This window comes from Mustela nivalis (assembly GCF_964662115.1).
Source record: "Mustela nivalis genome assembly, chromosome: X".
Lineage (NCBI taxonomy): Eukaryota > Metazoa > Chordata > Mammalia > Carnivora > Mustelidae > Mustela > Mustela nivalis.
Window position 1 is genome coordinate 106,938,187 of NC_139040.1, and position 27,085 is coordinate 106,965,271.

Genomic DNA, 27,085 nt, shown 5'->3' on the forward strand with positions numbered 1-27,085 from the left:
GCCCAGACTTGAACTTCCCAGTCAGCTGCCACAGTCCTCTCTTAACCGCTTAATCTGCCTCGCGGGTTGATTCTGTCACGTTCTGCTGACACATGTGAATAACGTATAGCTATTCTGTGAGATTTCATTCTGAATAACACAAATACAGACTTGCCCCTTAAGGGAAATATAGGTAAATTTCAGCTCCATGGAAACTGGCCATGGTTGAAAGAGACCTGTGTCTTGAATAGCAAGGGCTTCTACTTACATCCTTAGTAATAGGACCAGTATCTCTAGTTAAAAGCAGTATAGCTTGTCAATCAAAAATGTCAGTCCCTGGGGCTCCTGGGTGGCTCAGTTGGTTAAGTGGCCTACTCTTATTTCAGCTCCGGTCGGGATCTCCAGGTCTTGGGATCGATCTCTGCATTGGGCTCCACACTCAGCTCAGAGTCTGCTTCAGATTCTCTCTCCCCTTCTCCTGCACCCCATCAAAATAAATAAATGAATCTTTAAAAAAAGAAAAAAGTGTTGGTCCCTGAACCCAGAGCTCTCATCCTGCCCTTCTTTTCTCTGAGGTACATCAATCACATCAGTATCTCACCTTGCCTCCCCTCTACATGTGGTTCTAAGTTACTTCTCATTAGAGTATTAATAGGTATTGGAGGTAATATTCACCCTATTTGGTTTTTTCCTATAAGCAGGAGATGCAGGAGAAAAAAAGTCAAATAATTAGTGACTCAGTTCTTTTCTACCACTTTCAAGTTTTTAAAATTTCTTACTTGCTTCATGGCCATTGGGATTTGCCACTTACGTGTCTTTCAAATTATTATAATTCGAGGAACCTTCATTTTTCACCATCATTCACCTGTAGCCTAGCTTAAGAATTTCAAGATTTGGATTCTAAGTGACTAATGAACTAATGGCCTTAGGTAAATCCTAACTTATCTGTACTTGAGTCTGCATTGGTAAAGCATTCACAGTATAATAGTATCACCACAAATACACCTATTCAACCAAACTATTGACTCCTTAAGGACAAAGATCCAGTTCCTACATCTTCCCTATCTTATACATAATAGGCTCAAAATTAATATTTTTCTATTAGCTAATTAATTTGCCAACAGTCAGTCACCCGGTTGGTTAGTATTTGTGATATATAAATACTGTCTATCAGGGGCACCTGTCTCGGTCAGTTGGTACAGCATGCAGCTCTTGATTTCAGGGTTGTAAGTTCAAGCCCCATGTCAGGTGTAGAGATTGCTTAAATAAATAAACTTAAAATAGTAAATATCATCTATCAGATAATTTTACCTTAAAATAAATGAATTTACCTTGGGATGTCCCTCTAGTATAATTTTGTTGTGCACACTTCATATAAATTATTCTGTGAAACTTAAGAAGCTGAAGGAAAAACGTCAAACTAGTATGCCTTATTTTTTCTCTTGTTTATAAGACAGAATGTTACTTTCTTTTCACAAAGATGCCCTAAGCCTTTAATAGTTGCTTCTGATTCTTCTACATCATTGTTTTAGGCCCTGATGGAGAAGAGGATGTGTTTTAAAGAACATAATTTTATCTGTTTGAAAGATTCTGGAAGTAAATATCTTAACGTGTGAACACTGACATCTAACTAATGTAAAGACTATTCTGTATGTGTGTGGAAGGGGAGCTCTATATCTGATACCTTTTTTACATCAGCACATGAATGAACCAACTTGTCCAATTTAAAATATTAAGCATATCCTCTGGGGCAAAATCAGTTTAGCACAGCATATAGACATCACTCAAATACACTTTCTTTGAGAGACAAGACAGTTATGAAAGAGTTAAGGCTCTTGACATTGAATGTTCTTATTTTTGTTTAAAAAATGTCTCCATTTCCCTTCCTCTTAAAATGCAATGAACTGTCATACTGTGCAGGTTATGGTAAGTCGCTTAGGTACGGAAAAACTGATTTTCCCTTATTTTAAAGCAGAATCTTCAGTGGTTTTGTCATTGTTGTCTTCATTTTTGCACTTACTATGTGAGCCTTTCTCTTTTAGGGGTGTCTGGGTTGCTTGGTTGGTTAAGTGTCCAACTCTTGATTTCAGCTCAGGTCATGATCTCAAGGTCATGGGATCAAGCCCCACATGGGGCTCTGTGCTCAGCATGAGTGTTCTGTCCCTCTCCCTCTGTTCCTTCCCCCACTCCCCCATCTCTAAAATAAATAAATAAATAAAATCTATTTATTAAAGCCTATCTCTTTCAAACTCCTTGCTACAAGGACCATTGATACTTTTTGCCTAGAACAGTGGCTTGTACAGATAGATGCTCAAAATCTGTTAAATGAACAAATGGAAGAAAGCATTTCCTTCTAACCATGCTTAAAATGACGTATTCCTATTTATGGCTTTTTCCATGACATATTCCTATTTATGGCTTTTTCGATATGGAGAGAAACATTATCATTTTCTTTATCTTCTGATTGTCTTGAACCAACTATTTCTCCTTTTTTTCCTGGGGTTTTTAACCTTTCTTATACTTCATGTACATGTTCCCAAATGTTGAAGATAGAGCACATAACCTTCCCTTCCATCCACTTTCTTTTCTTAATTTCAGACAACGATGTGAAAATAATGGTTCTTATGTCTTTGTAATGACAGAACTTCCTTTGTCTTTTCTTTAGACTCGTTTTAATCCTCAGTGACTCATATTTAAGAAATGAACTGTGCAGCTGTGATGTTGCTGAGCCCTTGGCAACAACTCGAGGGGCAAACAAGTGGTCTCTCACAATGGGTGTTCGCTCACAACAATGGAGCTGCATCATCAAAGAGTGTCTTAGACTTTGTCAATTTGATGAGACCTTTAAGATCTGTTTCCTTATATTACAGGCCTTACTCCAAAAATCCTCTCCTGTTTCCCCAGTCTAGGTCTTTAATAGATTCCTCTCTGCTATGGTAACTAACTGTCCTGGTTTGCGTGAGATTGTCCTGGTTTTAGCCTTCAAAGTTCCACTTCATGAAGCACTGCCCAGTCCCCAACAAACCAGGATGGTCAGTTACCCCACTGCTAGTTCCTATCTTCTACCCTGTGTGCAAATGATTCCCATCCTGAAACGAACACCTTTTCCTTTTACATTGTAATCTGCTCTGTCTTCCTTCCTATCTTCTTTCTTTCCCTGTCAGAAAAAAAATATGTTGCACGGTGTTCATCTAAAATACTTATTCCTTCTCCTCCCACTCACTCCTCCACTAAACCTACTTTTGAGGCAACTGCCCTACACTGAAATTGCTCTCACCAAGTCCGATGAACACTTCTCAGTGCCCATCTTGTTCTTGTGTCATGGCTGGAAGCTCTCAGTCACTTTCTTCCTCTCCCTTCCATGGTTCTACACTTCTCATATCCCCCAAGCTTTCTACCTGTCCATTCCATTCTTTCTTGGCATCTCAGGGATCCAGGTCCTCTGTCTGCCCATAAATTTTATATACACTCCAGAATTTTCTCTTTAGCCCACTCCACTGCCTGAACAGTCTCATCTACTTAGGTAATTGTAATCCTTGTTTCTATGCATAATCATAGGCACTCAGTGGATGTTACTGAGAAAATGGCTCCTGAATCTCCTTTTCTTCTCCTCAATCATCAGGATTTGCTATTTATTTCCTTCTGGAAGGAATGGTACCTCTTCAAACTGAGCATATCACATCCTCTTACTCTGTTCTCCAAATGGATTCCCCCCTCATGTTAGTACTGGGTTTTGAATATTCATCTTCATTAATTTTATCCTGACTGTGCACATGAGGTATTCTGGATCAGTGTTAGGTAACTAAAAGAAATCTGTCTCTGATTTTGAAATCAGAGACAGATTTCTTTTTCTTTTTTTTTTTTAAGATTTTATTTATTTATTTGACAGAGAGAGATCACAAGTAGGCAGAGAGAGAGAGAGAGAGGAGAAAGCAGGCTTCCCGCTGAGCAGAGAGCCCGATGCGGGACTCGATCCCAGGACCCTGAGATCATGACCTGAGCCGAAGGCAGCGGCTTAACCCACTGAGCCACCCAGGCGCCCACAGAGACAGATTTCAAATTTGCCATGGAAAATGTTCCTACACGGCTAGCTGCATATTCCCAAGTCCAGAGACCAGGAAGAAAGATTTTCCTTTCTTATAAAGGGGAAGGAGGTCTTTTCTTCCAGAAAGGGTCCCCTTCTCCTCTTGAAAGGGTCTCCTTAGAAACATAAAAGGCCTGAGTCCTAACTCCAACTTCTCCAGAAGCCAAATAGCCCCACATGCCTTAGATTTTACAAACTAGGAATGTCACCAAGGTCTTGGCTTTTTTCTCCCCCCAAACTGTAAATTCCTAAAGGGATAGCCACTCCAGTCTTGCTGATAGCTTGGAGCTGAACCTGGGACCTTACTCTGGGCTCTAACCATTTGGTCCTATTAGATGGGAGAAATTAACTAGACACATGACTGCAGATCTAGTTCCCATGGTATGGGAAGTTTCTCGAGAGCCAGAGGTTTTTATAGGCATGCTGAGAAATCTGGGAGTGTTTATTTCTTCACATGTAGGTTAATTTCTTCCAGCATCCACTCATTTCCCCAACCTAGAAACTGGAAGTCTTCCTTGCTCCTTCCTTTCTGTGTTCATTCACCAAATTCCTACACCTCTCCCCACTAAAAAAATTTCCCTACTTTATCCCTCTATCCTCTTTTTTTAATTTTTATTTATTTATTTATTTATTTATTTTGGTGCCTACTACCCCTGGGTCAGATCCTCATAATCTTTCACTAAATTCATACAGTTGCCTCCTAATTGGTCTAAGTGCATTCTTGCCCTTCTCAAATACTTAATCTGTATTTATACCAGGGACATCTATTTGAAACACACACATGCCCATGCCACTCCGCTACTTAAATTCTCTCAAAGTTTCCTGAGTTCCTGCAAGAGAATACCTAAACTTCTTAGCAACTCAGAGATTGAGCTTCAGTTTCTGAGTTAAAGGTCAAATATAGTTTAAGATAATGACACTATCTTACTTCATCTCTGGATATGTCCTCTCCTTGTACTTTATGTTCTAGAAACCTGGCCTACTTGAGATAACTACACATGCCACACTATATTATGTTCTTTTGTCTTCATACCTGTATTATCATCATTTTTCTTCCTCTTCCTCTAACCTGCATTTCCAAGGCTAACTCGTGTTCGTGCTTAAGAATTCTTTATGGGGCGCCTGGGTGGCTCCATTGGTTAAGCGATTGCCTTCAGCTCAGGTCATGATCCTGGAGTCCCAGGATTGAGTCCTGCATCGAGCTCCCTGCTATGCAGGGAGTCTGCTTTTCCTGCTGACCTCTCCCTTCTCATGTTCTGTCTCTCATTCTCTCTCTCTCTCAGATCAATAAATGAAAATCTTTTAAAAAAGAATTCTTTATGAATAGTATCTTCTCTAGGAAGTGTTTTCCAATTTCCTTTCCCATATTGTGTTAACCTATAACACTTTCTACACTGTGCTGAAATTAGGGGTGCCCAGGTGGCACAGTCAGTTAAGCACCCCACTCTTGGTTTCAGCTGACATTGTGATCTCAGGGCAGTGATCTCAGAGTTGTGAGTTCGAGCCCCACTTCAGGCACCCTGCTGAATGCGGACTTTTCTTGAGATTCTCTCTCCCTCTCCCTCTACCCCTCCCTGATTGTGCTCTAGCTCTCTAAAATAAATAAATAAATCTTTAAAAATAAACAAATTATTTATGTGTTTGACTCTTCTACTTATACAAGTTTCTAAATGGGAAGAGTTGTTTTGCGTTCAACTTTTTTCTAGTTTCTGATACAACCACTGACACGTAGTAGTTTAACAAAGGGAACAGTTATTATTTTTATAATGTCAGAGTCCATTTCCTCCTATGGAGGAGATAGTAATTTTCTTGAAATTGGAAAGATTAGATGTATGAGCAAAAGTTGTATATACATACACACATGCGTGTGTGTGTGTGTGTCTGTGCATATACACAGACTGTGCATATACACAGACACATACACACACAGATTTCAAATGAAATATTGGAGAATCAGCCTTACGTGTAAGCCGAGTACATAGTCCACCTACTCTGTATGGTAATACCTACTCTTTATTATTTCAAGGACACCAAATTATCTCACTGTACAGATACTGCATCCCCATCCACAGACTGAATCCTAATATTTCACTTATAGAATGTTATTATTTCAATTCAAACATTTTACCTCTCTTTACTGAATTATAACTAAACTATGGAAGATGAATCATTTTGCAAAGTATCAACCTCAGGATTTTTCTGAATGATGAGGATTGTATTTGTAAATATGTCATATAATAGAGTTCTGGAGCATTACTACAACATAACATATCTGAAGTTCAAGGGAAATACAGCTGAATTTTCCCTCGGGGCTTAAAGTCATTAGGTAACATTGCTAAAAATAGGGCAGAATTGAAAAAGGATATGAATAATTAAGTACTAGCACAGGGTAATTATTATTATTGTTGCTGTTGCTTTTACATTGATCAATTAATGTTTATGTGGTACTTAATACTTTCATTAACATCCTCATTTCTGAGATGGCAGTCTGGTCAATGAGTATCTTCAATGGTTTTCAAGTATCTGTTAATTTATTCTAGCCTCACATGATGTCTCACAAGCCTTAGTGATCAATTATGTACAAAGTTTATTGTTTTCACTCTGTTTCTACTGTGTTAGTTTTCTCCCCTCTTCTCATCCAGAAGCTTCCTGAAGGTAGAAACTATGTATTTTGCTTTCCTTTTAATTCCCTGTATCAGTGAAGATTACAGATTAGAGATTAAAACTGGTAACTAACCTAGAGACCAACTCTAGGCCTGCCCTTTTATAGAAACCTAGTCCCACAATTCCTACATCCAGTATACCTCAAAACATTTCTACCATTCTTAAAGAAGTCACAGTGGGTTATGTATTGGGCATTTTTCAGAAGTACTGAGTTTTTACATAGTTTACTGTAAACATTGCATTTTATTTGTTGTCAGATATTTGACAGAATTAGCTGGTTGTTATGAATTAGATTGGTTGTATATTTCAGTACAACCTAAGTTCTTCTAAATGGCCCTTCAGACTCCCTGTGTTCTGGATAACCATTCTTTTGGGTGCATGAAGTATTCATTAGCCCTGCTAGTGTTTTGCATATGTGTATTTTGCAACTTTGGCTTCAGATCTCAGGTTTGGCAGTCAGGTTGTACAAATAAATCACTCTTATCCTAATGAAAAGACATTAACATATCTTAGAAGTTCCCCCCATGCTCTTCAGAATAGCTTTAGATACACAATGGCTTCCTGATTAACAGAAAGATCCATACAGCCTTCTTTATCATTTTGTGACTATCGGTTTAGAAATAAAGGAGATAGGAATTGACCTGGGAATTTCATAACCAAGTTCTGAACACCCAGGATTAATTTTGAGAAGAATGCCACAAGCCAAATAAGCATTTCTTTTCATCTCATTTCACAGGCCTTCAAGAGGGAATTGAAAACGAAAGAACCTGTAATCATGAGTACTCTCGAGACTGTACGAATATTTGTGACAGAGCAGCCTTTAGAAGGACTAGAGAAACTCTACCAGGAGCCCAGAGGTAATTGAATGTGGAACTGTAATAACATATTGATAGAAGGATCAGTGGTGACAGAGACCCATCCGTTCTTGCTGCCAGGGTCTGGATAGCTCTCATATTTTCTAAGTTAAATAGAATCGATTCAAATTAAACATAGATGTTGAAAAAGGAATCATAAACCACCATGCCTAAATTTGTTTGCACATTCATAAATAAACAGTAAAAGAGATTAATTAGTGATCAGTTATTGAAACATTTAAAAAATAATAAACAAAAGAGGGTATCTGTGTGAAGGAATGCTATTGTTGCAAAGACTACAAGCTAATTTTCAATTTTAGAGCCTGACTGAAGTAAATTAGAGCTTGTGGTGTGCATTTCTTTACTCAGTAGCTTAAATCAACCTTGAATTATCTGAATGATAGAAGGTAGAACAGATAAACTCAGGAGGACAGACTTGAGATGGGCTGGACACTATCAAAATTTATGCCAAAGTGTAAAGGAACCATTAATCAGCAGGTTGGCCTCTTGTTAGACTGTACTCTCTTTCTTCTAGGATGACCTTTTCAACAATGTGTTGTTGGTTTGTTTTTTTTTTTAACAAAAGTGATTGTGTCCTAAAACCTTGTCATATTACCAATTTAGAGCTGCCTCCTGAGGAGAGAGCTCAGAATGTCACACGGCTCCTACGAAAGCAGGCTGAGGAGGTCAACACCGAGTGGGAAAAATTGAACCTGCACTCGGCAGACTGGCAGAGAAAAATAGACGAGGCCCTCGAAAGACTTCAGGAACTTCAGGAAGCAACAGATGAGCTGGACCTCAAACTACGTCAGGCCGAGGTGATCAAGGGATCCTGGCAGCCTGTGGGTGACCTCCTCATTGACTCTCTCCAAGATCACCTCGAAAAAGTGAAGGTAACATCTATTGCTTTGCTTCAGAGCCTTTGAGACACTCAAAAGAGCTTCAAATCTGAACTTGAGTGCAGTATTTTTTTCTCACCAAGTTAAAAATAGCGCCCTTAAGCTTTAGAAATCAGTCTGTCTTTCACAAATTCAAAAATCATCTTGGATGCGCTATTTAAGAAGAGATAGTGATCAAATCATTTCTGTCTTTAGTAATGTGGAATGAAATATTAAAAAGTTACAGGGTGAAACAATCAAATTTTGCTATTAGGAAATGAATTTAAGCGTTTGTACTAAGATGATCTGATGTGTGTGTGTGTGTGTGTGTGTGTGTGCACGTGCGCGCGCACACACACACATATGCATTCTCAGCAAAACTTAGTATCAGAAGGGGAAAATACAACACTTAATCAAGATCCAAGAGTCTAGGCTTTGGCCTTTGTGCTAATGAAATTATATGACGTGGGTGAGTTATGGTACTGTGAATTGAGGCTGTTACTGCTGCCCTTCCCTTAGAAGGCAATGTATATAATACAATTTTGAGTCGTAATAGTCCACTGCAGATATTAGGAAATATCATTATATATTTGGAATACTGTCCCCAAGACCAAAGTTAAATGCCCTTGTGGCACATAGATGATAAATATATTTATAAAGAAAGAATATACATATTTAGGAGTATCATTTTGAAAATCAGCACATTGAAAACATGTTTTGTTCACTCATCTAGCATCAGAACTAACAAAAGTCTTCCCAGGTTTAAATTCAAAAGAAGTGAATTTCTGGGGCACCTAGGTGGCTCAGTGGGTTAAAGTCTCTGCCTTCAGCTTGGGTCATGATCCCAGTGTCCTGGGATTGAGCCCCGCATCGGGCTCTCTGCTTGGCATGGAGCCTGCTTCCCCACCCCGCCCCGCCTGCCTCTCTGCCTGCTTGTGATCTCTGTCTGTCAAATAAATAAATAAATAAATAAAATCTTAAAAAAAAAAGTGAATTTCTGACCTGCACTTGGCATGTTTGCCGGCAGCCTCATTCTGGTAGGTCTCCTCGCTCTGGCCCTCCGTGGCATTTTTCCATCCACATTCTTCTTCCTTTATTTTCCTCAATTCTGAAACGCTCCCCACCCTTTAGATGTTGGCACACCCAAGTTTCTAAACTTAGCTCAAGGCCTTTTGTATTGTGTAAACGCTCCCAATGTGAAGTGGAGAGGATGGTGACAAGTCTGTTTCCGGGCAGGATCTCTTTGCCAATCTCTTCACCCAAATGTCATTAGAATCCAGATGCAGCCCTTCTGAAACCAAGGTCATTCATTCTCATGTCTGTCCGTTCCCCTGCTGCTGTCCCCTTTTACCTGCCCTTTCTTCTGTGTTTCCAAGGTCAAGTTGCTCAGGCTTCACACTTGCGTTCCTTCCTTAAATCCTTCCACATTTTTACCAATTGCATCTTACCTCTGAATATATCTTTTCTCTTTTCTCTCCTCTTTTCAACCGGTGTCTTGTTCTAGCCCTCAGCATGTGGTATTCAGATTATTATATCATACTTCTTTAAATCCCGCGCCAATCCCATTTTTTTTTAAAGATTTTATTTATTTATCAGAGAGAGAGGGGGGGAGAGAGCGAACACAGGCAGACAGAATGGCAGAAGAGGCAGAGGGAGAAGCAGGCTCCCCGCAGAGCAAGGAGCCCGATGTGGGACTCGATCCCAGGACGCTGGGATCATGACCTGAGCCGAAGGCAGCTGCCCAACCAACTGAGCCACCCAGGCGTCCCGCCAATCCCATTTTTAATCCCATGTTCTGGCATATCATAAAGACTACATTTTCTTCCTTCTTTTTTTTACGTTTGTATTTAAATTCCAGTTAGTGAACATACAGTGTCATATTAGTTTCAGGTGTACAACAGTGTGATTCAGCACTTCATACAACCCCTGGTACTCATCACAACAACTGATAAACACTGCATTTTAAACATTTGGTTAATGAATGAGTGCATGAGCAGTTTCTTTATTGGATGTCTCCATTACCCATCCTTTTCCAGCAACAGCCCAAACCCATCATGGGACACTGCGTGCCTGAGAACAAAGTCCCAGGCATGAAGGGGGCATGTGGCCCTTTTCTTCCTAGCCCTGGTTGAAATTCCCAATTGTGACTCCCACCCTTCGGGCCATTCCATGCATTCTGTCCCTCGCACCCCTTTACCCAAATATGCCAGCTTTTCTCCTAAATCTTTGCCTTTGCCAATGCTCTTCTCTTGGCCTGGATTACCCCCACCTTATGTGCCTGGTGATCTCCTACTCAGCCCTCAAGGCCCAGCTCAAATGGCTTCCATCTTTATAGTTTGTCTTCCCACTCAACAGAAAAAATGGCCCCTAGTCAGTGTTTTCAGAGATCACCTCACATCCTTCAGCTGTCACGCTTATATTTCCCATGTATTGTCACTGGTCACTTAAAGTAAGTTTCCCAAAAGGGTCATGCTGTGTATATATGAAAGCCCTGCTCCTAGCACAGCTTCCACAACATATGAAGGAATCTACTTCTGCTTCTTTGTTCCTTCACTCCACTCTTGTTTATGAGCCACCATACAATGTGCTATTACACGCAGTTGTGAATGAAGCAGACTTGGTCTTTGCTCATATGAAGCCTGTGGTCTAATGTCGAACTGATTTCATTAAATTGGTAGGTGGAGATTTAAGAGACGATTACAAATTTGACTGTATAGCTTGGAAAATCTCTTCTACCCTAACATCCTGAGACCTTATGTCTTGTAAGTAAAGCAATGGTTAACATTGCTGGCTACTTGGAAATTAAAATAATCTTTTGAAATGTATTGCCTTGTGTTTGTCCAGCATTAAAAATGGTACTTTTTTCAAAAATATAGGAATTGCCTTTTTTTAGAATCTGCCCCCAAAATGACAAATGAAGTTAAAAGAATGTCTCAAGGGATCCAAACTGGTTGATAAATTAAGTGGCCAAACCTATAGGCTTTACAGGAGACATAAGGGATCCATTCTAAGCTGTATCTGCCACACAGGTGCCTTTGTAGTATTCTGAGTATGGATCAATATGTATGCAGCATGATTCAATAACAAAAAAATCACTCCAAGTAGAACAGCTTGACCCTTTCTGAAGCCTATTTGCATTTTTCCTTTCACTTCCCTTCTCTTACCTGGTCTTGATCCTAATTCGGAGTTTAGTTCCCATACCTTCATTGGTAAGATGCTCACTCTGATCCCAATAACAACAAAACCTAGATGCACCCACTATTCCTTTCTAAAAGAGCTTATGCATGCCAACGCTTCAGATAAATCCATTTTCTCTGTTGCTTCTCAACAACACTGGGTTTGAAACTCTGAAGATTTGGTGGTGGTAGTTTACAGGGAGTGAATTTTATTAACTGAAACTTACTTTGAAAAGAAGTAGAAGAGTACTTAAAACCACTGTTCCCATTTTTCTACACAGCAATTGAAGCCCTCAGAGGCTCCCTGCTGTAGGGAACTCCAAACTGATAGCTAGGCATGTAGCCAGAGAGCATTTTATTTCCCCACTTGAGTTCATTTTCACCACCCCTAGTGACTCTATTGTAATACCCACCTCCACTCTCCTCTTATTTGGTAAAGAAGTTACTATACAACTTAACTGTGGCATGTGTTTTTCTGTGGGATTGAGCATTATGTCATTTCATTAGCAAATGTGGCTGTGCAATTTGGTGAAGGGATAAAACAGCAAAACAATGTCCTGGGACACTCTGGAAGTGGCATCGCTGCTGACTGATCATCTTCAGCACAGTGTACCTATCATCAATCCATAGACACGAACGCAGTGTCAGTATTGATTATTTAGCTCACTAAGAGAATCTCAACCTTCCAGACTTTGACACTGAGAAAAGCTTCCGTAGGAATAACCCCTAGAATAAAATAAAAAATGTAAATGCCTCTATTTTTAAAATTCAGAATTTATACTGCTTATCAAATATTTCAAGGACACAACCGTGATTTCTCCTTTAACTGGAGATAACACCACTGCTTCTGTGACTGCACAAATATTCTTACTTTCCTTGCAATAACGGGGAGTAGGAAGAGCTCCTTGAATTACTAGGTGCCCTACTTAGATCTGTAAGTGAAATATATGCAGGTTTTAAGAAAGCAGAATGAGTTTGTTTGTTTGTTTTTTAAAGATTTTATTTATTTTTTCGACAGAGAGAGATCCCAAGTAGGCAGAGAGGCAGGCAGAGAGAGAGAGAGGAGGAAGCAGGCTCCCTGCCAAGGAGAGAGCCTGATGCGGGGCTTGATCCCAGGACCCTGGGATCATGACCTGAGCCGAAGGCAGAGGCTTTAACCCTCTGAGCCACCCAGGGGCCCCAAAAGCAGAATGACTTTGGAACCTATGGTCTACATATGACATTTTTGTTCTTGAAGACAACTCCCGTATGAAAAAGTTGAAGAGTTGCTTTTGCTCCAAGTTTTCCTTTTTGTTCTAATCTACCCTGGTTTCTTTACACAGAGTGGTACATCATTCTTGAGCCAGGAATATTTCACTGCCCTTAGTTTGCCTGTCGCCTTGAAACACAGTTTTTCACACCATCACCATAATTAAACTCCCCCAGGCTGCCATTTGAGATTATGCAAATTTGTCGCAGCTATGTAGTTATTTCCTTTCTATTTTTTTTTTTTTTTGAGACTTTTAACTTACATTTCTTCCTGCGAAAGGTCAAGGACAGGGATTCTCTGAGTTTTTCCTTAAGTTCTCACGATGAGATGTTTGGATTAGATCTCTTTGGAATTATCCTTAAGAACAATGCAGTAACATGTGTAGTAGACCAGGGACTATAATGAAGCCACCATGCCATCCTGACTTGTGTGTTTAGCATTCACATCTAAAAATGTAAGAAGTTAATTGGCAAATGCATCTCTTCAAGCTCACCATCCTGAGTCCCTGTGGCTTGGTTTATTTGAGAAATTTATCAATGAAATGCTATCTCGGACTTTGACACTGAGAAAAGCAAGTATGTTTCCTCCCAAGAGCAAATGTGAAATGTGATGTAACATAGTGGAAGCTTTCTGCCATGTTCACTCAACTCTCTCTTCCCTTATTGCTTTTCTTATCTTAACTCTGGTTCTAATGTTTTATTAGTTTTGCTTATATTTGTCATTTATATGAGCCAACTTTCAACGCTTTCTTGTATGTGAGTTTTAGTGAGAAAGCTTATAACCCATTCTGATAGAGTTGGGGATACGAGGTTAGATGGAACCATCACAAACAGGGAAGCCCTAAGAATGATTCAAAATATGAGTGGTCTCTCAACACTGACTAAAGAAATGATATCTCCAGGATGAACAAGGGTCACTGCCCGTAACTGGAGAAGTTCCCTAATATTTTATTAATGGCTATAAACTGCAAATGAATTGCTCTGTAGAGGCTTTTGTTATTTTTCTACAAATGCTATGTGTATTAAGTAGACTTTAAGAAAAAAATACAAACGAAAAAGATGTAAACATTTTATAAATCTGGGTTACATATGGAACTAGCACCTGTCATACAAAGTAACCTGAGTTGTATCCTGGGTTTTTGTTTTTAATCCCATTTTTTAAAGCATGCATCTGTGATGTTGAAGAGCATATGATTTGGCCTTTAATATCTTGGAATATTTCTACAAGAAGGCATATTATGGTAAAACCTCATTTGCATACTCTAAAAGTGTCGCATTTATTTTTTAAAATAGAATGGTCATTGTGGGCTTTAATAGAGCTTAGAAACTAAAGCAGAGACTCGTCATCTTAAAAATCCTGACCAAATTATTTGTTCTGTGTACAATAAATTGTAAGTTAACGTTCCGGGAGAACTTATTCCTCGGTTCCCACGTATTCTTTCTCATTTCCTGCTTTGTTTATAAAGCTAACAGCAAATTACTTAGGACAGCAGTGCCGAATCATGTTTCTTACCCAAGGCATCTGATTTTAGCAAGGGCTCTGTGTGTTTTAAAAGCCTCTACCTCGACTTAGGCAAATAGAACCTTCCTTTACCATGCTATTCCCATCCTGCCTTTGAAACTTCGGAAAAGCCAGTGCAGAGTAATTGTTTCAGACATCTGCTTAGCATACTTTGAAGTGCATATAAGTTCTTTTTCGTTTCATTTGAACCCCAGCTGTCTTCACCGAAGTCTATAATCAATCTGAATTAAGTTGTCCTACTTCTCCTAATAAGTCTCTTATTAAGTTCTGCATCAGCCTCTTAGGGAGACTTAAAAGCTAATTCATGTAGAATTGCCATTTTCTACTAATTCATTTGTCAGCTCTCCAAATTCCAACGAAAACAATTGCAGAGACTATTAATTTGGCTCTTCATAAACAACTTATGTAAGTGTAGTATACATTGGAACTGAGCAAACGATTTAAAACAGTGGGTGGGAGGAAATGAGTTGATGACATTCAACACGCTTTCTTTTTGACTGTTTCGAGATGCCATCTACTTTCAAAGCATAAAGGCCTTTATCTAGTAAGAGAAACATCCTTCTGCTTTTACTTTCATAAATAAGATAATTACTGAGTGAACTTTGCTTAAAGATAGGGAAAGGCTTTAGAACATTTGGAAGAGGAACATGGTTTTTTTTTTATTATTGAACTTATTTTAATTTGGATTTCTTTGTATTCCTTTGATGGGCTGTGCTAAAAGAGCTAGAATCGGTTACCATTGTTGTTGCATTAAATCAGAGCTGTACAGCTCCTCTTCTGGTCATGGGATATTTAGGAGAACATGGATAATCAAAATGTTCAGCTAACGAGTTCATCTGACATTATTCTGCTAAGGAAGTATTTAATTAGATAATAAATATTTCTCCAAAGAATGTCATCCTTCCTATTATTTGAAAACAAGCATATCAAAACCTGATCCTTTAATATGCCAATCCTGTTTACTGAGGATTTACTCCAGAAGCTTTGTTTGTGGCTGGTTGTAATTATAAATACTATTCCTCAAGAGTCTTAGATCATAAAAAGACTCTTCAAAAGTTTAAGTACTAGACTGTCAGCATTAACGGATCTCGAAACTCAGTCATTCGTTCATTCATTCATGACATGGTTAAAGCCTATACCCAGAGAAGTCTGATCTCATTATGGAGTATGAATGTTTATTTCATGAATAAAATTGTATTGGGGATTATATTAATGGCAGCTTAGTTTTTCTCGACATATTATTATACGGCAACAAGCCGAGGGAACAAGAATTTATATTAGCTTGTACATTTATATGCATGTACCACGTTAACAAGAAACAGTTTGGAAATGTGTGTTTTACCTGACGTTCCATAGTTCCTTAGAAAATGGAAGCACATAGCAAGTGTATATTTTCATTCTCCTTTGGAGTCTGCCAAAGTCGTAACATGTTTAAAGTTCACAACTATGTTACTCTCCTACTGTAAACACAGAAGGCATAACTTGAGAACAAACAACCCAAGGAGTAGGCTCCTGCTGTCCCATTTGGCTATTACAATTTTCAGAATTACACGGGGAACATAGGCACCAATTTACTGCCTTATATAACCTTATATTAACGAGGTTAAACAATGGCCTTGAATAATTATTCTTGGTAAACCCAGTTCTCTGGGTATTATGGGAACACATGTGCTTATGAGACTAATGTAACCCTATGCTTTGAAGATGGTTAACTTTTTCATAATAGGAAGAGTCCATTTTTTTCATAGTAAGGTTATTTTATACTAAAATAATATTTTCAGTTACATTTTACAGAGTGCTTCTCAAACTCTTCTACTTCTCTTCTCTCAATGGTCAAGGACTCTTCCCCTCCCTGCTTGCCTCCTTTTACCAGGAGCATGAAGTTCCTTTGATGTTTCTTATTTTATTTTTTTACATCTCATGGCAGTTTTGTGATCTTCTCCATAAGGTATTAGTTCTGTTTGAATATGGAAGTGGCTTTCTCCAAAATCTTAAGTGAACGAATCCCCCAGGACATTTACCCACGGGTATGAAAACATAATTTGAGAAACGTGATATGAAAATTGCCCAATTTGTGCAGACAGCCTTCATCTTTTGCCATCAGCTTCTTTCTTTTCTGCATATCCACAAAGAGTAGGTCCTTGTCATTTCAAATTTATCTTTTGCGTTTTTATCTGACCACTGTGACCCACAAGGTCCATGACTTAAAGAAGCTTTTTGTAATTTTGAGCACGTATTCTTTGAAGCTTCTGTGCAGCAGTCAATTAACTAATGACTTAACTTCTGTTATAGGTCACGTTCCCTGGAAACAGACCCTGAGAACAGGGCCCTCGGTGCACATTGATTTATAAAGAGTGTGCTTTCAGGAGAAACCTGTATGAGAGTTAGGGAAACAGGAAACATAATAAGGGAGAAGAAGAGCCAAGCAAGTATGCCACCTCCAGCCAAATCTGACTATGCCCCGATCCACATAGAGAGAGTGCTGGCATACACACCGCATGACAGGGATGTCCTTTCACACCCCAGGTAATCCCTGCGGTAGTGGCCAGCAGTATGCTGGTAAATATGGATCAGTTAGCTCTGAGATGGAGTGAATGCTCATTTGTAGCATTTTCCAACGGTGGGGTCCATACTCCCACTGTGGCAGATTCAGGCTACCAACATAATCTCACTGAATGCAGAATTGGGAAGAGAAAAACACAGTGGACTGTTGAACTCTGCTCCATCACACTGCTGACTGGGGCCCACTACTGGAGACAGAAGTTACCTCCTGAGCCAAAAATGTGTGTTGCCTCTTGGGCTCAGGGGCTCCCATCAGCAGAGGTCACCTTTCTGAAAAAGAGAGGCAGCCATGAGATGCTGGTGACCATCAGTCACAGCAGGGGGGACAGATGTCAGGCCAGGGAAAGTGTCTCCAGCCAGGGACCCTAGTAAGTCATTCAGCCTCTGCATCTCGACGTGGCCTTCTTAATGCTGTTTAGCTCTTGTACATGCAATAATTATCTAGAATTAATGAAGATTGTGTTTCTTCATGAAAAATCTAGCTTCCCTCTGCCCCACCTCCTAGGTACCTACAGGAATTGATAATGAAAAAGAAGAGTTAATGAAAAGGTCTAAGAAAGGGATGATTGTTAGTAAGAAAATGACTTCATAAGTGACTTGGGCTTCATAGATATGTAATCTATAAGTGTCTGAATTGATCAGCTATTTATGCATTTGAAGACTTGAGTTACCGAGACATAGTCATTGAGAATGTCAAGAATTTTCTATGGCAGTGGTTGTCACCTTAGTGAGCATCAGAATCACCTGGAGGGCTTGTGGAAACCCAGAGCTTCCAATTCAGGGGTTCTGAAACACAGCTGCATTTCTAACTAGTTTCCTGGTAATGGTGATGCTCTTAGTCCAGGGACACATTAAGAGCCACCATTCCAGGGGCACCTGGGTGGCTCAGTGGGTTAAGGCCTCTGTCTTTGGCTCAGGTCATGATCCCAGGATCCTGGGATTGAGCCCCGCAATGACCCCCACATCGGGCTCTCCATTCAGCAGGGAGCCTGCTTCCTCCTCTCTCTCTGCCTGCCTCTCTGCCTACTTGTGATCTCTGTCTGTCAGATAAATAAATAACTCTTAAAAACAAAAAAAGAACCACCATTCCATTATGAAGCTGTTATATTTATACATACACACACACACACATATGTGTATGTATATATATACACATATACACACATACATATATATAAAATAATATTTATAATTTATATATAAAATATATAAAAATTATATATGAAATAATATATAATATATACATATAAGTACAATATATATACAAATAAATATATACAATAAATATTTTGTTTGTTGTTAATAATCAGTTCTTCAATAATTCTTCTGTAAATATACCACTTATTCTTTTGTATTTATCAACATCCAGAACATTTAATTCAAAAATGAATGCAGGCACATGGCCTTCTGTGAGAGTGATTGATAGCTTAGGTGGGGAGCATAGTTTCACTCAGAAACCTTGAAATGAATAATGACCTACCCTTTCTGAGTCTCTTGTGGAAGACGTTCGCAATTATTTATTCCAATTTTCCTATTAGTATTTTACTGGCACTCAGACAATTTGGGGGCTGCTTCAGATGATTTAGAGGTTAAATTGCCTTCCCACTGTTGATACTTTAAAATTAAGATATTTAGTCACATAATTTTTAACTCTGTCTACATGTTATCACATTCACCAATGACAACAATCAAACTTAAACATTCTTCTCAGATCTTCTTCCTCACCCTCTGCCCCTCTAGCTCATACTCTCTGTCTCTCTATCTCCCTGCCTCTCTAAAGTAAATGAACTAAATCTTCAAAAAAATTCTCAGAATTTCCTGCTGAACATACAGAGTATAAGTAAATATAGAGTTTCTAAAATTGAAGACCTTCAGAATAGTTGGGACTATTCAATTTTTGAAAATGAAAACCTGCTTGTTAGATATGAATACCAGGTAGCTTATACAGGAGTCCTACATTTTATAACTTGTCACCCCATTTGAGGCCCTGTGTTCAGGGGAGGAGGATATATGTATGGCGAGATGGAGACAGATGTGAGGTGGCAGTGGGAGAGCTGTGGGGAGAAAGCAGGAGGTAGAATGAACTGCAGTGACTGGGGAAGGGGGATTTTTTTCCCCCAAAGGTGGTGCAAAATCAGTTCATTAAATGCCTATGAAAAAAAAAAAATCCATTGTTATGGTGTGGGGTGAGTGGTTTATGTACGAAGAATCATTGGATAAATATAATAGAAACACATGTCTTTAAAGATGCTTTGATATTAAAAAAGAAACATTCCAAACAAACATTCCCCTTTATTCTGGGTTCCTGGCAGGAGTAGAGGTGGGGGTTACATTAAAAGTAATTTGATTAATGTTCAATGTGAAATTGAAATAACTAGTATAAACCCACTCAAATCAAGTATACATTAAATAATTGAGTTAACTGAATTAGGCAGAGCAAGGGCACATTGATTTTCAATGTTTTTAAAAATTGGTCCACATATCATTGTTATGTTTTTGTTTGTAAACTTCAATATTTATTAAGTTTCCACGGTGTGTTCAGTCCTGAAATGTCAAACTCTCTTAACCAGAACGAGGCTGGAGAATCTAACACTAATATAGATTTCTATTTCCTTTTAAAGAATCGATTTTTATGGTGAATTTTTTTTCTTCATGCAGCAAAGAGCCTGCTGGTTCTGTTTCAAAGCACACATGTTTTTAGAAGTCTTATTCCCTGGGATTCCACATTATTATGGACTCAGTGGGCTAAATGAGAACTTTTTCCTACCAGATATTCAGGTCCTATCATCATGATCTTAACATGGCATTAAACACATTGGCAAAGAAAATAAAGTCAGTTTTTCAAGCATATATGCCAAAGTGTAGTAATTAATTAAGTAGAAAAACTCAAGTGAATGTAGGAAGTAAGCAGCATTTATTGGTTTGTTTTTCAGAAGCAGTGACAAAGCAACACTGAGTTTCATCTTACTGACTGATCTTCCTACTTTAAAATATTTTAACCCAGTTTGGCATCTATATATTGCTGTGAACTTAAATCCTATTAGGTCTTAATTAAATAATTATCATTTAATCGCCCCGTGATTTAAGGCTTTTGTGCATCCCAAGGACAAGTAGGCCACATACAACAACATTTCACCCACTTCCCCCTCCTCTTGTCAGTTTGCTGTCAATGTCAACATATTTCTAGCAGGGACAAGGCTAAAGCCAGAGAATGGTTCATTGTTATCAGCCTACACAAACCTGGTTACTTGAATCACCACAAGCGTTTCCCAATAGAATGGTAACTTTTGTGCATCCAGGAAAGCATAAAATTAAAAGAAACATAAGCTAAACAAATGAGCATAAGTTCCATTGATCCTTTGGCTCACACAGGGAATAAAATATTACCTTTGGAAGCACCCTGACATTTTGTTATAAAGGTTGAAAGAAGACATTTCCAAGGTTGTCTCAGTGTTGAAATTGCCTGGGGGTTGGAGTTGAGTGTCAGATGCAAGATGGGTCTTAATGAAATCTGACCCACTTTGACTTTCAAAAAAAATCTTGAATTCTTAGTGAAAAGGTTTTTTTCAGATTTTAAAGCCTTTTTTCCGACTGAAACAGTATTCTCCTTTAAATAATCGATACAGCATCACTCACTCAGATTTTTGAGGTTGCTGTCATACTCCTCTTTTGAAAAAGGAAAAAATCTATTACTATTAAAGTGTGATGTCTTTGTTACTTGAATACTAATCACTTTTTTTTAAAGCTACGTTTGGCCAATGACTTTGAGGTTTTGTTGTTTGTTTTTTTTTTTTCTGAAATAACATTTAAGTACGTTGATTAGACAGCTTGACACTTAGACACATTTGTGTAAGTAGTAATTTATTCATCATTCACACATACTTAAGTGGACATTATCATGATAGCAGTTGTCAGAACAGAACACAACAAGCTATGAATTTAGCTCTTATTTTAAGATGTTATCAGAAAAACCAGGGGAATATCTTGAAAATGAAAGTTCTCAATAATGTGAAAAACAGGGAGAACTGAGTCAATTCTTGGTTCCACTTAAGAGGCTAGATCTTTTGCACACACATGTATATATTGAGATAAAAATAATAGCCACTAAGGTGCCTGGGTGGCTCAGTCAGTTAAGCATCTGACTCTTGGTTTCAGCTTAGGTAATGACCTCAGAATCATGTGATCGAGCCTCACATCAGGCTCCACATTCAGTGCAGAGTCTGCTTATCCCTCTCTCACTCCTTGTGTCCCTCCTCTCCCTCTCTCTCTTCTGCCCCATCCCCCTCCTTAAAATAAAATAAAGTCTTTAATAATGACAATAATAATAGCCACTAATGTTTCTGGAGGGACAACATAGCTTGCAAGCAAATACGTAAGACTTTCTTTTTAGCCAAGGGATATAATGAAATGAAAATGAACCATTGTAAAAAATTTATCAGTCTGATTCTTAGACATACTGTCGCGTAGATTTTGAGGAAGAAAATCTATTTTATGTTCATTTCATATCTTAGTCTTTTGTTGTTCTCTTTGTAGGAAAGAAAGGTATTTTGGAAAGACTAAAACCATTTATTAAACTCAGGAGCTACAAAAATCTGAAAAGAAAAGTAGATACTGAAGTGCATTTTACAATCCTTCTCAGCCCTCTTCCATTTAATTATTTTTATCTCAGCTCTTCGAAAATTTATATACATCTCTGGTTTAGTTCTGTTTTCATATTTCTAAGTTGATAACAATATATTGAATGGAAAATCAATTCAGCAAAAATTCATTTTGTTTCAATAGTGATTGCCTTCCCCATGGAATTAAAATTAAATAATTGTGCCCAGTATAAAGCAAACTAGGTGTAGCATATCACACAGGTAATCCCACAACCCTAGATTTGTCTATTAATTATTATTCATACACGCCAAGGTAGCTTAATTTGTCTTAACAGAAAAAAAAGTGTCTCTTGGGAACCACTACATACAAGACCATACCATACTTTGTCCTGCATTTGCTTGGTCAAAAATGTGGCATTTAGGGGCTGCCGGGGTGACTCCGTGGGTTAAGCCTCTGCCTTCAGCTCAGGTCATGATCTCAGGGTCCTTGGATCGAGTCCTGCATCGGGCTCTCTGCTAGGCAGGCAGCCTGTTCCTTCCTCTCTCTCTCTCTACTTGTGATCTCTCTCTGTCAAATAAATAAAATCTTTTTTATTGTAAAAAAGATTAAATCTATTTAATCTATTAAATGTGGCATTTAGTAGATATGGGTAAGTTTTGGCTTGGGATTTGTTCTTTATAAGCCTTGTGTAATAACAATCATCATTTAAATAAAATCATAACTATTAGAGTTAGGCTGCATAGTTATAGGAACGTGGTCTCTTTTGTGCACTGCCGTTTCCCTGGTGCTTGAACATTCCCTGGCATAAATAGGTGCCCAATAGTATTTCTTGGCATGAGTGAATAAATAAACTTGCACAAAAGTGAAGGACAGAATGGTCTCTTTCAGATACATAAGAACTGTACATATTATTGTACAGATGGTTTGCTCCCATTGGTCACCATTCTAATTTGAGCCATTGTTCCTTCTTACCCAAATCTGCAGACACTCATTTTCTCCTTTCTGAAAGGACCACAGGCTTACGCTGGTCTACTTGGGATTTTCTAGATGAACATGCCACGCCCTGAGAACATGACTTTTCTGTTATTGCACTCCTTATCTACTCAGGGAGTTGCTCCCACCCTGCCTCAGTCTCCTGTGCATTTTGCAAACCCCAGTGACACAGCTTCTCATAGCCTGATTACATTGTTCTTTCCATAACCCACATAGTTGTGTATCTCTGGCGGGAGTCCCATTTTCCATTGCATAGTATATGCATAGTACGTATATGGTTCGTGCATAGTAGATATAAAATAAGAGTTTTCGGCTGTAGTAATGAAATCGAATTAAAACAGTTGCTGAGAATATGATAGTTCCTTTTTTTTTTTAGATTTTATTTATTTATTTGACAGACAAAGATCACAAGTAGGCAGTGAGACAGGCAGACAGAGAGGGAGAGAAGCAGGCTCCCTGCCGAGCCGAGAGCCCGATGCGGGACTAGATCCCAGGGCCCTGGGATCATGACCTGACCTGAAGGCAGAGGCTTTAACCCACTGAGTCACCTAGGCACCCCTGATAGTTCCCTTTTGCCGAAACCTTCCTTATCTGCCCTGCAAAGGCTACTCATTCATACCCACTATAACCTTGCTCCCAGAAAACTCCCATGAGGGACGCCTCGGTGGCTCAGTTACTGGAGTGTCACACTTTTGATTTTGACTCAGGTCACAATCTCAGGGTGGGTAGGATAGAGCCCCAGCCAGGCTCCGTGTTGAGCTGAGTGTGGTGTCTGCTTGAGATTCTCTGTCCCTTCGCTCCTTCCCCCACTTGGGCTCTCTTTTAGGCAAGCAAACAAATAAATAAAATATTTATTAAAAGAAAAGAAAATGCCCATGATTAGTCTTCCACAACGGCCCTGTACTTCATGTTTCACCTTATTAAAGACTATTTGTCCTTCCCCAAACACATTAAGCTTTCCTACTCCTTACCCTTTGTTCAAGCTCTGAACAAGTGTCTTTCTTCCTCTTGCCATATCAGTGTTTGTTTATCAGTTCTATGTCTAGTTCAAGGAAACCTTGTAAAGCTACATGATGGAGGAGGGAAGAAAGACAGAATTCCGCTCCTCCACCACAGGGGAATATTTGAAGTTGACTCCAGTGTGACAGCTACCCCAGAAAGGATCTAAGTCTGTGGCTCTCAGGGATGAGCTCACCACCCTCTGCTTTGCAAAGTCTCCCTGAAGCAGACCAAATAATACCTTGGGCGACTTTGTGTTCCCCAAGTTGTCTGAGGCACTGCTTCACTGGTTGTAGGTGGAGTGCAGGAGAAATAGACCCGAATGTCTCATTCATCTTCGCAACAGTCCTGAGGTGCCCGTGTCCCTATTCTCCTTCTACACAAGATGAAATGCATGCAAATAGCTGTAAATGAATTTTTTTCTCTAGTAGAAAACCCCAAACATGAGAGAGAAGAGGAGGGAGAGATAAAGAGAGTGAGCAAGAGACACAAGTCATCCCTCATTTCAACCCCAACATTTATGAAGTAGATGTTGGGCAAAGTAGAGTAAGGTATCTGTGTCTTTGAAGAGATAGCCTCCTGTGCCAAGGCTCACCAGTTTAGCAGTGGAGCTCAGATTGGATTTCAGCCCCACTGGCCCTTTTGGGCTAACATTCTACAATTGTACATGGAAACCCTGGGATGGACCTTGTTACCTTTTCCTATATAAATATTCTTTTTTTGCATGCCTTATCTAATACTTTTTAAATTTAATTTTATTTTTTTTCAGTGCTCCAAAATTCATTGTTTATGCAGCACACCCAATGCTCCATGCCATATGTGTTCTTAACATTTTCATTCATCCTTGCCACAGTGCCCTCTGGAAGACTACACCAAGGTGTATCACCATCAGCAGAAGATATTTTCCTTAAATAGATTAGTCCTCAATTTTTCCCACTTGCTCCGTTTCTCTGAAAACTCTCTGGTCGGCACCCAAAACTAGAATGTTGTGTTCTTGCTCAGAGGCTTAGAGGCATGTCAGAAATGAACACAGGCTCCAACATAACATAAATCAAATAACAGATGTAAAGAATTCGGTTATGGAAGCTGAAGGAAATAAGCTGGCTTTTTTTTTTTAAGTTTTTTATTTATTTGACACAGAGAGAGAGAGCACACAGCAGAGGAAGTGGCAGAGGGAGAGGGAGAAGCAGCAGGCTCCCCACTGAGCAGAGAGCCCAATGCAGGACTCAATCCCAGGACCCTGGGATCATGACCTGAGCTGAAGACAGATGCCTAACTGACTGAGCCACCCAGGCGCCCCTAAGCTGACTTATTTTATTTAGGAGTTCGCTGTCAGATTTTTATTGGAAACTGTGGTGATGAAGCAATTTGAGAATACCCGTTGGTGTGAAGTATTAGTAATTAATGCAAAAAGGCTCAATTCTCTTAACTGTTTATTCTTTAGTAAAAATGTATTGAGGCATTATCATGTGCTGCATCCAGGCATACCCTGGTGAAAAAATTATATAGAATTCCCTTAATGAAGATTAGGGTCTTGGGGTGGGACAGATGATGAATTAATAAATAGGCAAATGTATATACACTTGGAAATTGCCATCTGGGCCAAGAAGAAAGGGGGCTAAGAGGGAGAAAAGTAGGAAGAGCCCTCTTTAAATAGGGAATCCAGGGATGGGCTCATTTTCACAGTTGCATTAAGTGAGCTCTGAGGTTCATGAATGAAAGCCAGCCATGCAGAGAGTACAGATAGAAAACTCCAGGCTGAGGGAACAGCAAACACAAAGGGTCTAAACCAAGAATAAATTTGGTGAGTTCTAGGAACACAGTACCTTGCAAGTTCTTGTCAAAAATGCCAGCTTCTCAAGTCCACCCTGGACCTGTGGAATCAAAAACACTGGAGACAAGGGGTGCCCGGATGGCTCAGTCAGTGGAGCGTCCTACTCTCGGTTTCAGCTTAGGTCATGATCTTAGGGTCATGAGATCGAGCCCTGCGTTGGGCTCCAAACTCAGTGCAGAATTTGCTTCGGATTCTCTCTACCTCTCTCTCTCTCTCTTTCTTCCCACCCCTCACCCCACGTGCTCTCACTCTCTTTTGCTCTCTCGTTCTCTCAAATAAATAAATAAAATAAACAAACAAACAAATAGAACGCTGGGGACAGGAGCCTGCAGACTCTGTGGTAACAAATGCTCCGCAGTAACAATGAGGCATGCTCTTAAGTGAGGACCACTGCCTTCTGGGGAGGTGTGAGCCATGTAGGGAAAGGTGAGAACAAGACAGGGGCAATGGCAGTAGTAATTGTGGGCTCAGACCATGAACATTTTAGATTGTCAGAAACGTTTGCAAATCCAAAAAAACCTGTTAACTATAAAACCTAAGCTGTCTGAAATAACTCCTGAATTTGAGTATCAATGTCCTTGTGGTTGATATTTTTAATGGCTAATGGATTATTACTTATTTTTAAATAAGTAAACAGATTTTATTAACTGACATTTCGCTTGATGTTTTGTCACATGTAATTAAAATTTCTCAGATAGAAAATATTGGCATTTCTTCTACTTCCTTAGCAGCCTAAAAACATGGCTTGCTTAAATGATTTATTTATACTCATTAGGGACCTTTTTATTTTAATTGTGCATGTTTTGCATTGAGCCTCTGCAGAACAAGGGTGAACTACCTTCTTAGGTCTTTTAACTATGTCAAGCAAAGGCTACGGAAAGCTGGAAATGGGTTGTTTGTTTGTTTGTTGTGGGTTTTTTTGATTTGTTTGCTTTTTTTTCTGTGAAGAGAAAATAATTAGCAGTCACAGTTAAGATTACAGAAACAAGTTTCCAAGGAAATTAAAGTCACTTGTTCTTATAAGTAAAAACCTGTCCTTCATGATCAATTCTGTCTTGTTCCTCATTCCTAATTTATATCTATGAAGGCAAAATGAACAACATGCATAAAAAAGGAGGTAGACATTATTAGTGTGGTAGAGCTGTAATTCAGCTCTTACTTTCAGAACTTTGACGTTATGAGCTTCATAGTGAAGCCATGTCCAAAAAGATGAAGAATTACGATGGATGCAAATGAGAAGATGTTAAAAAAGAATTTATGCTTTTGTGTTCGGGTGTGCGTTCTTTTTCGAGAAAAAAACTAGAGATACTTTTTTCACAAAAATGCAGGGATTCTTTATGGGAAAAACCCAGCAGTTAATTGCTATTCTCTGCGCGACACAAATTTTGAAAGTGTGGTGACTCTGAGGGAAACCAGTAGCTAAAATATGATTACTGATAATTGTTTGGGAAATAAAGGCCCCAAATTTCTTCATGCCTACAAACTTCATATTGTTTTCCTAAGATCTGGGTGCTTTTTTTTTTTTTTTACTTGAACTTAACTTCCTTCTAAGTCATCCTGATTATGCTACATGTAGGTCATTAGTTCTGAGTCTGTTTCATTATTTATGTCCTTATTCTGTTTGTTGGTCAAAAGTGGTCATGCCCAACTATGAAAACATGCAAAAATGGCCCAAAAGCTGAATGCAGGGAAG

At 39.0% G+C, this 27,085-nt stretch overlaps 1 protein-coding gene across 1 annotated transcript in view; it reads left to right on the forward strand.

Annotated features, from left to right (window-relative positions):
• Window positions 1–27,085, forward strand: part of DMD (dystrophin) — a 2,004,585-nt gene that overhangs the window by 1,652,893 nt on the left and 324,607 nt on the right. Inside the window, exons 55-56 of the mRNA XM_082716529.1 lie at window positions 7,464–7,584; window positions 8,206–8,474. Coding sequence (XP_082572655.1) covers window positions 7,464–7,584; window positions 8,206–8,474 — 390 coding nt within the window. The remainder of the gene's footprint in view (window positions 1–7,463; window positions 7,585–8,205; window positions 8,475–27,085) is intronic.